Source organism: Somniosus microcephalus, chromosome 18 (assembly GCF_052327205.1).
Source record: "Somniosus microcephalus isolate GS21.2 chromosome 18, FLI_Smic_1.0, whole genome shotgun sequence".
Classification (NCBI taxonomy): domain Eukaryota; kingdom Metazoa; phylum Chordata; class Chondrichthyes; order Squaliformes; family Somniosidae; genus Somniosus; species Somniosus microcephalus.
Window position 1 is genome coordinate 41,646,325 of NC_141004.1, and position 17,331 is coordinate 41,663,655.

The window sequence follows — 17,331 nt, forward strand, 5'->3', positions numbered from 1 at the left end:
TCAGACAAAGTTCCCCAAGAGCTTTCATATTTAGGACATCTCCTGTGGCATTACTTCTGGGTGCCAACCAGGAGCGAAACTGGTGGACTAGAGGCAGGTTTATTTTTATTTGCTTATGGGATCTGGGCATCGCTGGCAAGGCCAGCATTTATTGCCCATCCCTGGTTGCCCTTGAGAAGGTGGTGGTGAGCCGCCTTCTTGAACCGCTGCAGTCTGTGTGGTGAAGGTACTCCCAGAGTGCTGTTAGGGAGGGAGTTCCAGGATTTTGACCCAGCGACGATGAAGGAATGGCGATATATTTCTAAGTCAGGATGGTGTGTGACTTGGAGGGGAACTTGGAGGTGGTGGTGTTCCCATGCGCCTGCTGCCCTTGTCCTTCTAGGTGGAAGAGGTCGCGGGTTTGGGAGGTGCTGCCGAAGAAGCCTTGGCGAGTTGCTGCAGTGCATCTTGTAGATGGTACACACTGCAGCCATGGTACGCCGGTGGTGGAGGGAGTGAATGTCTAAGGTGGTGGATGGGGTGCCAATCAAGCGGGCTGCTTTGTCCTGGATGGTGTTGAGCTTCTTGAGTGTTGTTGGAGCTGCACTCATCCAGGCAAGTGGAGAGTATTCCATCACACTCCTGACTTGTGCCTTGGTGGAAAGACTTTGGGGAGACACTTGCCGCAGAATACCCAGCCTCTGACCTGCTCTTGTTGCCACAGTATTTATGTGGTCTGCATGCAGGGGGAGAGATGGAAGGTGGGCCTGGCAGTCAGTGCTGGGAAGGAGAGATGGAGCCGGCAGGTTGAGAGATTGACAGGTCGAGTCCAATGGGAAAGATGAGACTAGAACTTGAGTATTCAAGTTGAAGCAGGCTGATGTGAGCCAGCCCAGGCCAGACAAAGAAGCAGTTGGAGTGGGTGGTGCGGGAAGCACACAGAGCTGGGCCGAGCTAGGCGGGGAAACATTCTGGACTGGTAAAGGGCATGCTTAGAGAGATACGTGTGGGTTGGGAAAGCCAACACTGATGACATTGGTTAGTGAGGTTGCACATGCATGAAGAGGCCTAAAATATACTTGGAGAGCAGGCCCAGTGGAAGAGGGTATGAGCAAAACTCAAGCCCTGGGCTTCTGAGAGAGGGTAGATCTCTGAGGGAAAATGTATTGGACGAATTTCTAACAGGAGTTAGGCAACTTCTTAAAAAAGATTTGGGGGAATTATTTAAGTTTTTTGTGATATGTATATAGTAGGCTAACTGAGGAAACTACATAGGCATTCAGAGAATTGCAATTTTTTGGAATGATTTGATTGGTATGTTTGTGACTTTTACCAGTTCCTTATTGACAATCTTGGGGGGGGGGGGGGCGATTTGATTGCTTGGTTTCGTGTGGAATATGCTGGTTGGTGATTCACAGCGTTTCCTCTCCTGTTATGGGTTAGTGATTGGCAGTTGGGGGAGCAGCATTGTCAGGTGGGCGGTTACTTTCGCTGGTTCCAGAGCTGCTCTATTTGTCGCCACAGTTAAGCGAAGGTTTATGGTTCGAGGCAAAATTAAAACGACACGAAAGTTTTCGTTACATTCGGTCTTCTAAACATGTTTTGTTTAATATAACAGCGAGAGTTATCCAACAGCACACGTGTGTGTGTGTCAACCTGATTGTGTCGTTTGAGACAGTAATCCTTTAGTTTTAAATGTTGGATTTCATGGGGAACTTTCTGCCTGTTTTTAAAAGACCAATATTGTAGACGAATGCCTCGAACACAGTGCATTTCGTCATTCGCAGTGATCTCTGAACAAACTGACTGGTTTCACACACTCCGAGGCAGGTTCTTGTTTTGCCCTGGGCTACAAAAGGGTGTTACTACTTGGCGATAAGAAGTTTGCATCAGATATTGTAAAACTTCCTGTATGATTTGCTCTCCTTTTCTATTGGACGCAGGTGGCCACATAGACGGAGGAGCGCTGGTGCAAATATTTGCAGCTGGGTTTTTGCTCTCTGACTGTCCCGCTGTGTGTTGATAGTGCGGGTGAGGTGATCTCGCGGGGCACGGCAGGCAGGCAGCGCTCACTCTGCCAGAAGTGGAAAATCTCTGCCCAACTTCCCGGGCTCTTCAGCGGTGGGCTGGCGTGCATCGTCCAACTGAAGGCGGCGGGACCGTCCGGATAGGAGAGCGCAATGTCTGAAATGTCAAGCTTTCTGCACGTTGGGGACATCGTCTCCCTGTACGCGGAAGGCACGGTGAATGGCTTTATTAGCACCTTGGGGTAAGAGACCATTGTGACTCGCACCTGCTCGCCAAGAAGCTTTCCTCTTTTTCCCGGGGTGTATATATCCCGACACTTTAAAACCTTCAAGCAAACTCTGATCAGGTGTTAATTAAATATGTACAAGTTCAGCAGATATGTAGGCAAGTCAAACACTTTTAAAGCTCAGGGACTCTACTGGGTCCTAACTTCCGTCGGGTTCCCTGTTCATGCCAGTCGAGTTGAAGGTTAATGCCGTGATAACAGATATAGATTTAGATTGATTTTTTTTTTAAAGAGCAATAGTAAGTACCACTTTAAATTTACTTTCTGCTATGCAGTTAAGGCCTAGGCCCAGTATGGGTGTACTCTTTTGGTTTGGGTGATTAAAACAAATCAACTGTAACTTAAGTTTTATTTAAAGTTTTATTAAAGTTTTATTAACAAATAAAATTAAAATTTTCTTGGCCGGGGTGATGATGCACTCCAGTCCCCGTGGTACCTACCAGTCGTGGAAGGCCTCGAGCTTGCTGGCGGACACCACGTGCTCCATCTCCAGGGCCACCCGGGCGCGAACATGGCCAGCCAGTATGGGTGTAACACCATTGGTACTCACAAGTACTTCTCTTGTGGCTGTTTGCATTACTGCCTCCTGTAACTTTCCCACTGTTCTTGTCGTTTGATGAAATGTAGTGCTTTGCATGTCCCGAGGTCACGAGAATCCTCGCTCTTTTAAACCTATTCTAATCTGCTTATTTTCTTTAATTTTCCACTTCTTGTTCATTTGGGCTACACAATGCTCTCCCGCTCCACAAAAAAACACATGACACATTTTGAACAGTGATGGCCTTTGTGGGGGCTGCATGGTACTGTAGTGAGTCCCAGACTTTGGAGTAATGGTGATTTTTAAAGGAGCACTCTCGCCAACGTGTGTTTTTAGTATCTGGTGGGAGAAGAGTCGCGTGTTCCTTTCATCACCGTGACCCCCATGTGCAAGGGGTTCGACATGATTTATGTTGTTACTTGTTTACAAACAAAACTGCTTACCAGACTTTTTAATATTTTTGGGATGTAACAGGCTTGGTGCAGGGGCGGGGAGGAAAGAACAAAAGGGACGGTCTGTGATCGGGTGGAATGCAGGAGTGGTTAAATGTTACAAATGGGGATGGCAAAATCCTCAACAACTGCCCCCTCAAAAAATGGGGGCAGGGGCAACGGTCTGAAATTGTTCAACTCCGTGTTGAGTCCAGAAGGCTGTAAAGTGCCTAATCAAAAGATGAGGTGCTGTTCCTCGAGCAAACATTGAGCTTCGTTGGAACAGTGCAAGAGGCCGAGGACAGAGAGGTCAGAGTGGGAGTGGAGCGGTGAATTAAAGTGACAAGCGACCGGAAGCTCAGGGTCACCCTTACGGACTGAATGGAGGTGTTCTGCAAAGCGGTTACCCAATCTGCGTTTGGTCTCCCCAATGTAGAGGAGACCGCACCGTGAGCAGCGAATACAGTATACTAAATTGCAAGAAGTGCAAGTAAATCGGAAGGGGTGTTTGGGGCCCTGGACAGTGGGAAGGGACGAGGTAAAAGGGCAGGTATTTCATCTCTTGCACTTGCATAGGAAGGTGCTGTGGGGAGGGGCTATTGGGGGTGATTGAGGAGTGGACCAGGGTGTTGCGGAGGGAGCGGTCTCTTCGGAATTCTGAAAGGGGATGGGAGGGCAAGATGCGTTTGGTGGTGGGATCACGCTAGAGATGGCAGAAATGGTGAAAGTTGATCTGTTGAATGTGGAGGCTGGTGGGGTGAACAGTGAGGACAAGGGGAACCCTATCATGGTTCTGGGAGGGAGGGAGTGAGGGAGGGAATGGGGTGAGAGCAGAAGTGCAGGAAATGGAACGGACATGCTTGAATGCCATGTCAACCATGGTAGAGGGGAATCCGCGGTTGAAACCTGTTGCATCTCTAACTGTTTCCAGTTCTGATGAAGGGTCACAGACCTGAAACGTTAACTCTGTTTCTCTCTCCATGGATGCTGCCTGACCTGCAAGGCATTTCCAGCATTTTCTGTTATTTCAGATTTCTAGCATCTGCAGTATTTTGATACTTTTTAATGAAATAAAATATTAAAAACAATAACAGTCCTGCTTTAGATGCAGTGGCAAGTTCAAAAAATGGTGAAAATTATAAGTGATTTGATCCACCATAATTAGAATATTAAGCTGATCATTGGGGATGTCTAAATATTGCAGGGTGACCATATCTTCTAAACGGAATCCGGGGAGACACAGTGTGGGAGCACAGCAAAGTAGCTAGGATGCATTTCAAGAAAATCGGCATGACAACTTTGTTCCTTCTGCTAGTGGAATACGCGTAGAGACAGTGCCATTTTCACTTTACACCAAATCTCAAATCTTGCGTGTGTTCTGGCAATAGTGCTATACCATCTATCCTCGTCCCCGAATACCCTAACTTTTAATTTCTCAATTTTTAATCTGTTCCAAGCAGACTGAAATTTCCCATATAAGGTGTGAAACACCCTGGGGGTGATTTTCTCAATGGGGAGCTTTTGGAGGCGAACTCCCACTTGTCGGCTTTCAGTCCTGCCTTCATCAACTTCTGACCAACCCACGCTATTTTCCTTTGATTGACCTTGTTAAGCCCGCCTAGCGGGCTTAGCAGGCTAATTAAGGAAAAGCCGGTTGCAGAGAACGTCAACGTATGATGTTTCATCTGTCAAAAATTTTTGATAGATGAAATATAATTGTTTGACAGCTCTGTGAAGCTGTCAGTGACATTCTCTGTCGTTTGATGAGGTCAAGACCTCATCAAACTTCTTTCTTTTACAGAAATGAGATGGTTGTTGCGCCTGAGAATGCAACGGCCATCTGTCATCTGCAACATGGAGGTCCGAGACTCTCCGCATACAAACCGACTGAAGCCTGCAGGAAGAAATAAAGATAAGCACACTTTGCACTTACCTCAGATATTCACCTCTACACTCTTGCACCCATCACTTACCTTCACACCACACTTTTGCACTCCCCCCGACCCCCGCAGACCCAGTACTCGCATCGCTGACCTGGCGGGTTTCGGAGCCTTCGGGAAGCCCACACTTGTGAGGACAGAATGGGGATAATCCTATTTTCTGCCTGTTAACAGGCAGTTAATAGGCTTTAGTCCCTTCCCACCTCCAAGGAGATGGGACCTGGCGCGGGACGGCTACCCGCCTCCTGGCAAGATGGCTTGGGGGCGGGCTGGGCACCCTCCCCAAAATTCTGCCATTTTCCCGCAGTCCTGCCTCCATACCCACCTCCCCAGTGCTGGCAAAATTGCCCCCCCTGGTGGGAGAATTTAGAACTTTCCTTATTCAGTTTAAAAAAAAAACCACAATGCACCACACTAATCTGAGGTAAAGTAAATCCACTCACCCATCAGCTGTCCCTGCGCCCTCGGCTTCTCCCGTGCATTTTAAAGGTTCTGCCCTCCGGCCAGTCACCATTGGCCGATACACGGGGTTAGGTGACTCAATTCCTCCAGAGTGCAAAGCGGCCTGAGCTATTGATGGGGCCTTTTCTCTGCCGTGCTGCATTGTGGGAAGGCGGGGCCACCATCGTCGTCTTCGTTCAACCAGCTCCTGGAATCCGTCCCTGAGCTCAAACCGGGCAGGAACGTGCCGAGAATCCCCCGGTGTTTCTGTACATTCGGGTTAAAAAAACAAAGACTATATATGGAGACATGTTTTCTGAACCCGGGACTCTTCCAGCGACATTGTTTGCCCGGGGACACTGTACCTAACCCAGGAACTGTCCCCGGAAAACCGGGACATATGGTCAGCCTAAGATATTATAATTTACTATTAAAGTTTACACAATCATAATTTGCTTGCAGCAAAGCACAAAATGTTGTCAGACATCATGCTACTTGGCAGCACGGTGGCATAGTGGTTAGCACTGTTGCCTCACAGCGCCAGGGACCCGGGTTTGAATCCGGCCTCGGGCGACTGTCTGTGTGGAGTTTGCACATTCTCCCCGTGTTTGCGTGGGTTTCCTCCGGGTGCTCCGGTTTCCTCCCACAGTCCAAAGATGTGCGGGTTAGGTTGATTGGCTATGATAAATTGACCCTTAGTGTTAGGGGGATTAAATGGGGATATGTGTTGGTGTAGGGGTTACGGGGATTGGGTGGGATATGTGTCGGTGCAGGCTCGATGGGCCGAAATGGCCTCTATCTGCACTGTGGGGTTTCTGTGATCTGTGATCTTAAAAGAAATATAAAAGAAAAACTTGCATTTATATAGTACCTTTCACGACCTCAGGGTGTCCCAAAGCACTTTTGCAGTGTCATCACTATTGTAATGTAGGAAATGAGGCAGCCAATTTGCAAACAGAAATGTGCTAATGACCAGATAATCTATTCCAGTGATGTCGGTTTAAAACACAAGAATGATCATATATGATCAATGTGCTGATGTTTGATGTGTGTCCTGGACAAACAGAAATGTTATAAGCGATAAGGTTCCACACAAGTGATTAGCAAAAATGAGAGCGCACTGAATTGGAGGCAGCCTTTTGACTTGGGTTGGAAATTGGTTGTGAGGTCGGAGACTGAGTGTGGAAATAAAGGGTAAATCCTCTGATTGGCGGGATGTGACATGTTTTTCCCCTCCAGGGATCTGTTTTGACACCTTTTAATGTTTCACTATATATTTATTAATGACTTGGATGAAGGAACAGAGAGTTGTCTATCCAAGTTTGCAGATTACACTAAGTTAGGAGGGATAGTAAGTAGTACATATGGGAGCAGGAAGTTGCAAAGGGACATAGATAAATTAAGTGAGTGGGCAACACTATGGCAAATGCAGTTCATTGTTGGCAAGTGCAAGTCATCCATTTTGGACCCAAGAAAGATAAATCTGAGTATTTTCTAAATGGTAAGAAATTAGGAACTGTAGCAGAGCAAAGAGATTTGGGAGTCTAAGTACACAAATTACTGAAAGCTAGTAGACAGGTATAAAAAGCAATGAAAAAAGCGAATTCAATGTTGGCCTTTATCTCAAAGGGGCTGGAACATGAAGGGGAGGAAGTTCTGCTTCAGTTGTATAGAGTCTTGGTCACACCCAGTCTGGCGTACTGTTCAGTTTTGGGCAATGTACCCCAGGTAGGTATATTGGCTTTGCAGCACAGATCCACCAGAAATATAGAAACATAGAAGATAGGAGCAGGGAGTAGGCCATTCGGCCCCTCGAGCCTGTTCCGCTAGCTTGAATGATAGCTTAGAGGGTTAAATTAGGAGGACAAGTTGCATAAACTTGGCCTGTTTCCTTAAGTATAGAAGATTGAGAGGTGATCTGATTGCGGTCTTTAAAATGTTAAAAGGATTTGATAAGGTAGATACAGAGAAACTATTTCCTCTGGTGGGGGAATCAAGAACAATGGGACATAATCTTAAAATTAGAGCTCGGCTATTTAGGAGGGAATTCAGAAAGCACTTATCACACAAAGGGTTGTAGCAATCTGGAACTCTCTCCCCCAAAAGGCTGTGGATGCTGGGCCAATCGGAGCTTTCAAGACTGAGATAGATAGATTTTTGTTAGGTAAGGGTATCAAGGGATATGGAGCAAAGGCTTGTATCTGGAGTTGCCCTGATCTAATTGAATGGCAAAGCAGGTTTGAGGGGCTGAATGGCCTCCTCCTGTTTCTAGTGTACCTGTGAAGGGATAATTATTAGTCCTAGCCCTTTTCGGGCTACCCCAGATCAGGCGTATTCCCCAGACGTTCACCTTCAACTAAAGTTAAAGATAGCCGAATTCTATAAGTCGCTTAATTGGGTCTAAAGGTTCAGACTACCTCTCCCTAAAGGAAAGGAACGACGTGAAGATGTTACCATCCTCCAGATAGCACTTTTAATAAGTTTAACTAGACTGTAACCTTCCGGATATTGTGAGGGTCCGGAAAACCCCCACAGAATTCTGCAACTCCTTACAAAAGAGTGTACAGAAATTGAGTTCGTGAGTTTGATACAGAAATACTCTGAGACAATTCTAAAAATATATAGATTTATTTAAGAGCCAACATACAGTTAACAGCTTGTGAGTCAATCGCAACTTTAACAGTTCAAAAACAAATAGCTTACATTTCTTATCCTCAGAGATCCTTATTCTCAAATCTTAACTTCGTACATTTTTACATTTCTTATTCTTCATTCTAATCCAGAATATCCACCAAAATCAAATTAAAAGTACCTTGATCCCCGAGACTCAGTTAAAAACTTACAGTGCGTGCTTCTGAAGTTGAGAGAATTGCTTTGCCCCTTTCCAGTGACTTCTGACTGTCTATCTCAGAAGCTCTATTTTTATACCTTTTTTTAGTGGTTTATCCTTTGAAGTTTTCTGCTGATGTAAGCTAATTATCTCTAGTCACCTTCCTGTTGACTTTTCTCTATACTTACTGCCAATTCAACTGTTAGCTTGCAGACTTCTGTCTGTTGTTTAGGTGTTTCAAAAACTTATCATAAAACACAATATGACAGTAGTATTTATTTGATGTCATTCTTATCGAAGGGTTTCCATTCAATTCTTAATATTGGCTTAACTGTTTGAAAGCAGATGTCGTGTCTACTAACTATTCCATTTTCAATACAAAAACCATGCGATTGCTTGGCGTCATCTATTGAAGTCATATCTTCAAAGTGTTCTGTTGGTATCATATTTACAACATGTAAATTAAAGACACTTCAACTAGGGTGTTTGTTTTCCTAGCCATCTTAGTATATTATAATCGTGTTTCCTGTTTCATTTGATGTTACTTTTATAAAGGCACATGGTTTTTTAATATTCTGTGTTCCTGTTCAAAGTGTTAGTGTTTAACACTTTACTTGGGTCATTCCATTGTGTTTCTCCCAAACTCCAGACCTTTAGGAAGTGCCAAACTGCTATTTCAATAGGACCATTGTTTTAGTATTTTTAACCAATTCCCATTTCAAAAGCTTGTGGTGTTTACAACTTTTATGTTATCAAACCATCCCATCTCAGAAGCCTGTTTGCACAGCTTGTGTCGTTGAGACTTTAGATTTTTTAACCCAGTATATCCTGTATTAATAAAATCAGAAATCTGTTCATAGGATGGTGTATTTTTCTGAAATATGGCTTATTCCTTCACACCTGTGTTCCTAGTTCCATCTGCAAAGGATTATTCATCCTTATGTGCTGTATTCAGTGCCACTTCCTGTAAGCTGCAGAAGTCAATAAAGGAGTCATTGGCACTGTTAGGTCACATTAAAGCATGCATTTCACCAACAGTATCTGTTGCAAACAATTGTAACAGCAATTCTGACAGTCTTGAATGCTGTTTTTTACATTTACTAGTTGATCTCCTGTGGTATTACAAACTAGAAGTCTGGATGCTGCCTGACCTGCTGAGTATTTCCAGCATTTTGTGTTTTTATGTTGGATTTCCAGCATCCGCAGTATTTCGCTTTTGTAGCAGTCTGGAGCATGGTTTAGATACTAAGGTTATTGCTGTGTTCACCATGACCTGATTTTTTAAAAAAGCTACTGAAACCTTATGATGAAGTGGTCTAAATATGCACACCCTGATGTCCTTTAGGGGTTATTTGCAGAAACAAGTTGCTGTAGATTGGCTGCCTGTTAATCGTGAACTCTGCTCTTGAGTGGAGGCCAGGCTCTTGACGTCAGAAAATTAGCAGAAAATAACTTTTTTTTCAATATATTTTTGAAACATTTAAGTGTGGCATCTGAATTGTCACAATTTATATAAAATATATCTTGAATTCCTGGAAAAAAAGACTTGCATTTATATAGCACCTTTCACAACCTCAGGACATACCAAAGTACTTTGAAGTACTTTTGAAGAGTAGTCACTGTTGTAATGTAGGAAACGCAGCAGCCAATTTGCACACAGCAAGCTCCCACAAACAGCAATATGATAATGACCAGATAATTTGTTTTAATGATGTTGATTGAGGGATAAATATTGGCCAGGACACCGGGGAGAACTCCCCTGCTGTTCTTCGAAATAGTGCCATGGGATCTTTTATGTCCACCTGAGAGAGAAAACAGGGCCTCAATTTAACATCTCATCCAAAAGGCGGCACCTCTGACACTGCAGCACTCCCTCAGTACTGCACTGGAGTGTCAGCCTAGATTTTTGTGCTCAAGTCTCTGGAGTGGGACTTGAACCCAGAATGGAGTGGGATTTGAATCCTGGCTTGGCTCAGAGGCAAGAGTGCTACCAACTGAGCCACAGTTGATAGCGTAATGCAAAACAGTGAGAGCTGATGATTATTCTGCAAGTCAATGCCTGGTGGTTCGGCTGACCTAACTGGACAAGCAGCTGGAAGTTCCAGGCTACTAAGTCATGTGATTTGTAGCTGCTTATCCCTATAAAGACTTGGGGTGTCTTTAAGGCTTGCTTCTTGCAACCTGCACCAATATTCCTGGACTGAGATAAATGATGTTTTTGTGGGGATAGAATGTGCACTTCATATATCAGGCAACCAAAAACTATCTTGGATGAGTTACTGTGCCTGAGAGTATAAGGGAACGGGATTACTTACAGTTAAAATTACAATTTGTCTTGAGTACCCTGTGTCTGTTAATGTTAATTCAGCTCCCTGAACATGTGGAACCATGGACCAGTTTGAATCTGTGCTTTTCAGAAAGGAGAGGAAAAATTAAAAGAAAAATGAAAGCCGTGTATTGTGGAATAAACGCTTCGATTGTCTGTATTGGCGCACTGCACTTGTGGCATCATGTACCAAAAATGATCTGAGTCATCGGGCATGAATGCAGAGTTCATTGAATTACTTAGAACTTATGTTCTGATTTATCAAATACAAAAGCATTTATTGCAGAAAGTGAAAACTATGAAATGTAAAGCAGCCTCATTCGTGCATTTGAACAGTTTTAAAGGAAAGGAATTAACAGAATTAATTGATCAACCATCACTCTTCTTTCTGATACAGTCTCTTTTTTAGCATGGAGTATTTCTAAGGCAAGTTCATCAGAAATATCCCTGCTGGTAACATCTTTAATCTTGCAGAAAAAAACCATAACAGTCAAGTTCACTGATCTAGAAATAGACATGCATACAAATTATACTAATAGGTGCATTGTTTGAAAAGTTCAAATTTTCAACCAGTAATGCAAGTTGCAGGATATGTGAGGTAGTGTGCAATTCTTGGGTGGTATCTGTCATTTGAATTAACTATCATTTCCAGATCTGTATACAGCAACACTTGCAAAAATGTTAGGCTTTCAGTACTACAGCTATTAAAAAATATCAAATAAATTGGGCTCCATCGATGACATAGTTGGTAAATGTGATGCCTGGTCTGATACAGAGCCATACAGACTAGGTAGGCCCTCCACTTTCATCTCTGATCTGTATTAAATTAGCTGGTAACTGCAAGAGCAGCAAGAATGCTACAAATAGCTTCAGTATCCCTGGACCAGACAGAGTGGAGGGAGGAGGAGGAGGTAGTGGGGGGCGGGGGGAAGGAGGAGAAATTGTCAGAGTTTTCACCTTTGACTGTTATTCATTGACACCTGCTGGAAAGTGTGCATCTGTAGACATAGGGACAAAATTGGACTCAATGATATTGGGCACATAAATAGTCTGCTGATATTCACTGTCTCGGTTCATACATGAGAAATATTCACTCTGCTCTAAAAATTTTTATGTATTGTTAAAAAAAAATCCATCAGACTTTTTATTGACAGAATTCATCTGATGGCTTTTTTTAACAATAGATAAAATTTCACCAAAGAGACTACCCTTGTGACTACTTGTGCTTTATTTTCCTCTTACGTGTGCTCCTATGTTGTGGTTCCCCTGTGGCTTCAGCAGATGTGGAGGCCCCTTGCTCACTTTCCTGCTGCTCCTGTCTTGGCACCTTTGGCAGGTGTCCTCTGGGGTGGCGAGCCTGTGAGGGCTCGTCAACAGTCTGCTGCTCCTGCGGCTGTGCAGGGGTTGAGACATCTATCTCACTTGGGTGTGGACTCCGGTGGGGCTCTGACCGAGGGCTCTGCAGTGGCATGTAAGTGTAAGCGCCTGGAGAGGAACTGCTGTATTTGTGGCGTGTGTCATTTCGCGAATGGGACTTTCACATTGAGGGCTTAGGATTACTTGCAATTGTCAGTATGCTGCACAAATAGCTAGGAATCCGCAGTGTCTTGGCCATTGTCGATGCTCAGGTAAGAAGCTGCGAGGCAAAAGGGCTTGATTGTCTAGACTAAGCAAATCTGGCCAGGATGAGTGCGTTCCTTGCATCCCGGGCAGCACTGTTCTGGCGTAATGCTGCCACTGGTTCCTCCTCATCCATATCCATCACCATCTCCCTCCTCGTCCATATCCGTCTCCATCTCCCTCCTCGTCCATCTCCGTCTCCATCTCCCTCCTCGTCCATCTCCGTCTCCGTCTCCGTCTCCATCTCCCTCCTCGTCCATCTCCGTCTCCATCTCCCTCCTCGTCCATCTCCGTCTCCACCTTCCTCCTCGTCCATCTCCGCCTCCTCGTCCGTCTCCATCTCCATCTCCGTCTCCACCTCCCTCCTCGTCCATCTCCGTCTCCACCTTCCTCCTCGTCCATCTCCGTCTCCACCTCCCTCCTCGTCCATCTCCGTCTCCCTCCTCGTCCATCTCCGTCTCCCTCCTCGTCCATCTCCGTCTCCGTCTCCCTCCTCGTCCATCTCCGTCTCCACCTCCCTCCTCGTCCATCTCCGTCTCCACCTCCCTCCTCGTCCGTCTCCACCTCCCTCCTCGTCCATCTCCGTCTCCACCTCCCTCCTCGTCCATCTCCGTCTCCACCTCCCTCCTCGTCCATCTCCGTCTCCACCTCCCTCCTCGTCCATCTCCGTCTCCACCTCCCTCCTCGTCCATCTCCGTCTCCACCTCCCTCCTCGTCCATCTCCGTCTCCACCTCCCTCCTCGTCCATCTCCGTCTCCACCTCCCTCCTCGTCCATCTCCGTCTCCACCTCCCTCCTCGTCCATCTCCGTCTCCACCTCCCTCCTCGTCCATCTCCGTCTCCATCTCCCTCCTCGTCCATCTCCGTCTCCATCTCCCTCCTCGTCCATCGCTGTGCCATGTTGTGAAGTGCCGATTCTGGAGACCCTGGCTGCTGAGTACTGCAGGGCTCCACCTGATCTATCCAGGCATCTGAAGCGCATCTTCAGCAAACCAATGGTTTGCTCGATAATGGATCTGGTGGAAATGTGGTTCCTCAGCTTCGTTGGCTGGCCTCCTCAACAGCGTCATTAGCCAAGTCCTCAGGGGATAGCCCTTGTCTCCAAGTAGCCATCCGTGAAGTTGGTCTGGCAGCCTGAATAGCGGAGGCACACTAGACTGGCGCAGTATGAAGGAGTCATGGCAACTGCCAGGGTACATGGCACAAACATGCAAAATCTCCTTCTTGTGGTCACACACCAGCTGAACGTTAAGGGAGTGGAAGCCCTTGCGATTGACAAAAATACCTGGATTGCGATGGGGTGCCCTAAGGGCCACGTGTGCCATCAACGATGCCCCGTACCCTTGGAAAGGCTGCCAGATGAGCTAATCCAACCGCTCGCGCCGTCACACTTGCGCGATCCTTGGTGAAATGGATGTGATTGTGCGCGAAGGTAAAGAGGGCATCGGTTACCTGCGTGATGCAAGTGTGTGCGGCAGCCTGGGAAAGTCCGCTGATGATCCCTGGAATGAGCCTGAGGCAACAAAGTTGAGTGCAGTGGTGACTTTGATGGCCACTGGTAAGGAGTGTCCACCTGGTCCTCTGGGCAGCAGCTCTTGCTGTAGCATTGCGCAGATGTACCTGTCGTGAAAGTTGGGAGCCGCCTTTGGCACTGCTGCTCAGTCATGTTGAGATCGCTGACCCTGTGTCTGTAGACCCTGTTTGGGGGGTATCTCCTGCGCCGACAGGCTTCCAGGCGCTGGCCCCTTCTGGCCTGTGCTGCCTCAGGTGGGTGAGCAGCAGCCTGTCGCTGCTGCTGTTGGTGCTGCTGTTGTTCCTGGTTCTGCTGCTGCCGCGCCTGGTGCTCGAGCTCCTCTAATGCCCAGAAGGGAAGGAAAAAAATGGCTCCCATGCTTCTGGCATATGCCTCCGTTGAGGAAGTGCTGAGTGAAGGTGGCAAGAGGGGTTTCCCAGGAGTTCACACTGGAGATGTGTGTGAGGCTCCAACCTTCCACAGGTGTGGTTAAGCCTAGTAAAAGTTGCCCCAGGCCTGAGACAAAAAATCCTGCCACCTGCAAATGATGGCTGATCAAATCTTCTCTTTAATGGTTGACCTGCAGCTGATAGTCAGCAAGCCAATAGTGCTCCCGCCAGGTTTCACAGTCGTGATTCCCACCAGGCGTGTTTTACGTGGGAAAAGGGTTAAAAGTGCAAGGGACTGTTAAAATGGCATTACAGAGGCCATTTAGTGGTGATTAAGGGCCTTAAAGACCAGTCCCGCCTGTTGGATGCGGGACGGATTCGGGACCATCAGACACGCCTGAGTAAAAATGGCTCGGAGTCGGGAACCAGGCGTGGGGTGTCCCGACCGCCAGTTTTTGCGTTTTTTTTTTTTTTTTAAACTCCCCGCATGCCTCCAAGTCCGCCTCCACGGCTCAGTTAAAATTGAGGCCATAAACTCTGATAGAATTGTATTCTTTCTTTTGTCCAAGTATTTGCATATAAATTGGCAATATAGTTGATCAATTTGTGTAATTTAGATACAAGTAGATTACGAGGCAAGTGTAGGTAATAGATTTTGAACCATTCCTACTTTGCTCCTCGCATTGTCAAAATTGGCATAGCTGTCCCAAACTGGGTAAGTCGAAGTTACCAGTGAGCTTACAAACTACCTCAACCTCTTACATTAGAACTCCATTGCAAAAGTTGTACTTTTTTTAAATATTCATTCACAGGATGTGGGCATTGCTGGTAAGGCCAGCATTTATTGCCCAACCCTAAATTTGCTCAATTTATCTTGCAAGTGCAACTTTTGATAAGACAAAATGAATTACTTTATTTTTTCTATATTTTTGACTTTAGCTTTATAAAACTGATGCTTAGGTTTTAAATGGAATTTCAAAGAAATGAATTCTAAAATATAAGGTCGTTGGAACTTCTCAAAATGGACATGAGTAAAATGTATAAAACATCTATAATCCACGGCTATTTCCTATCTGCAATTATTTGATTTAATGGTATTGTTTCACTGTATTCCTTTTGCCTGCAGCCAACAGTTTATAAACATGGCCAAAAGTTACATCGTTCGTTTGGTATATCAACACATATTTGTATCTATTTAGAACTTAAGAAATAGGAGCAGGAGAAGGCCATTCGGCCCTTTGAGCCTGCTCCGCCATTCAATACGATCGTGGCTGATCTTCTACCTCAACTCCTCCTTCCAGCACTATCCCCATATCCTTCGAGTCCTTTTAAAATTAAAATTTAAAAATCTATCGATCTCTGTCTTGAGTATACTCAACAGCTGAGCAGCCACAGCCCTCTGGGGTAGAAAATTCCAAAGATTCACAACCCTCTAAGTGAAGAAATTTCTCCTCATCTCAGTCCTAAATGGCCAACCCCTTATCCTGAGACTATGACCCCTAGTTCTGGACTCCCCAGCCAGGGGAAACATCCACCCTGCCAAGCCCATTAAGAATTTTATGACCTAGAAATTGGGGAACACTGGAAACCTGCCGGTAACGTTGGCGGCCAAGGATAACGGCCGCCGGCCGAGAGAGCGCAGGCAATACCGGCATTTTGGTACTGCCTGCTCATTATCATCAGCATGACGGTGATTTGCTAGTGCAATGCACTCTTCGCAGTGCTAATCTCAGAAGGAGGCCAAAGGTCGCCTCTGTCTCCGGCTCACAGTGTAGGGGAGCTGGAAAGAAAGGAGTGACCCAAACAGTTGCCGTACATTCTCCAAAAATATTAGCTGCCAGTCCCTGCCACCCGATGTTTATTGATATTTTTTTTTTGTGTTTTTTGTTGTTGTTTGTTTATGACGTGAATGCAGGTAAAAGAGATCTTATTACAGATCATCTTCAATCATTGCAATGGAGTTCACCCGTTGATTTACCGACCCACAAACACTGGAGGCCTCCCGGAAAGATGCCAGAAAATGCAACCCACCCACCTGCCACTGATGGGCAAAAAATGAAAGTTTAAAAGAAGAACCTTGGCAAAGGTGGCACTTGAAGTTCTGGTGTCCATCCTCAAGTCCTGCCAGATGCCTCATGGCCGTTAACACTGCCGAAAGACCTGTTAGCGGCAGCAAATACTGGCATGACTTAACGCAGGCAGCAATGTGAGCCGAGAACTCCAAAATGGATGAGCTGGCGTCAACTCGGCATTGCACGCCGATTGACCTCACGTGCCACTTCATTAAAATAGTCTCGCCGATAACTGTTAACAGCAGCGCTGATGACCTGCCGAAAATGGCGGCAGCTGTGGTACATGCCACCAGCTGGCAGAAGAGCGCTGGCTGCCGTTTGTTCGCCATTACATGGCGCTATTGGGTGGTGCAAACCATCTGAATTTCTAGGCCAGAATGTTTCAATGAGATCACCTCTCATTTTTCTAAACTCGAGAATATAGGCCTAGTCTACTCAATCTCTACTCATAGGACAATCTCCCCCATCCGAGGAATCAGTCCAGTGAACGTTTGTTCCACTCCCCCTAAAGCAAGTATATCCTTCCATAAGTAAGGCGATCAAAACTGTACACAATACTCCAGGTGTGGTCTCACCAAGGCCCTATATAATTGCAGTAAGACATCTTTACTCTTATACTTCAATCCACTTGCTTTCCTAATTGCTTGCTGTACCTGCATGTTAACTTTCTGTGATTCATGTACAAGGACAGCCAGGCCCCTCTGAACACCAACATTTCCCAATCTCTCCCCATTTAAAGAATATTCTGCTTTTCTATTTTTTCAACCAAAGTGGCTAACTTCACAATTTTCCACATTATATTCCATCTGCCATGTTCTTGCCCACTCACTTAACCTGTCTACATCCCTTTGCAGCTTACTTTCCCAGCTAGCTTTGTATCATCCACAAACTTGGATACATTACACTCGGTCCAGTCATCTAAGTCATTAATATAGATTG

General features: G+C 45.7%; 1 protein-coding gene across 2 annotated transcripts in view; it reads left to right on the plus strand.

The window, feature by feature from the left end:
- Positions 1-1,508: 1,508 nt before the first annotated feature.
- Positions 1,509-17,331, plus strand: part of itpr3 (inositol 1,4,5-trisphosphate receptor, type 3) — a 324,911-nt gene continuing 309,088 nt past the window's right edge. The window contains exon 1 of one of the 2 annotated variants that reach the window (XM_086011397.1): positions 1,509-2,248. In XM_086011397.1, the coding sequence (XP_085867523.1) occupies positions 2,160-2,248 (89 nt within the window). In that variant the 5' untranslated portion in view covers positions 1,509-2,159. The remainder of the gene's footprint in view (positions 2,249-17,331) is intronic. The other variant, XM_086011396.1, reaches the window with a different exon arrangement.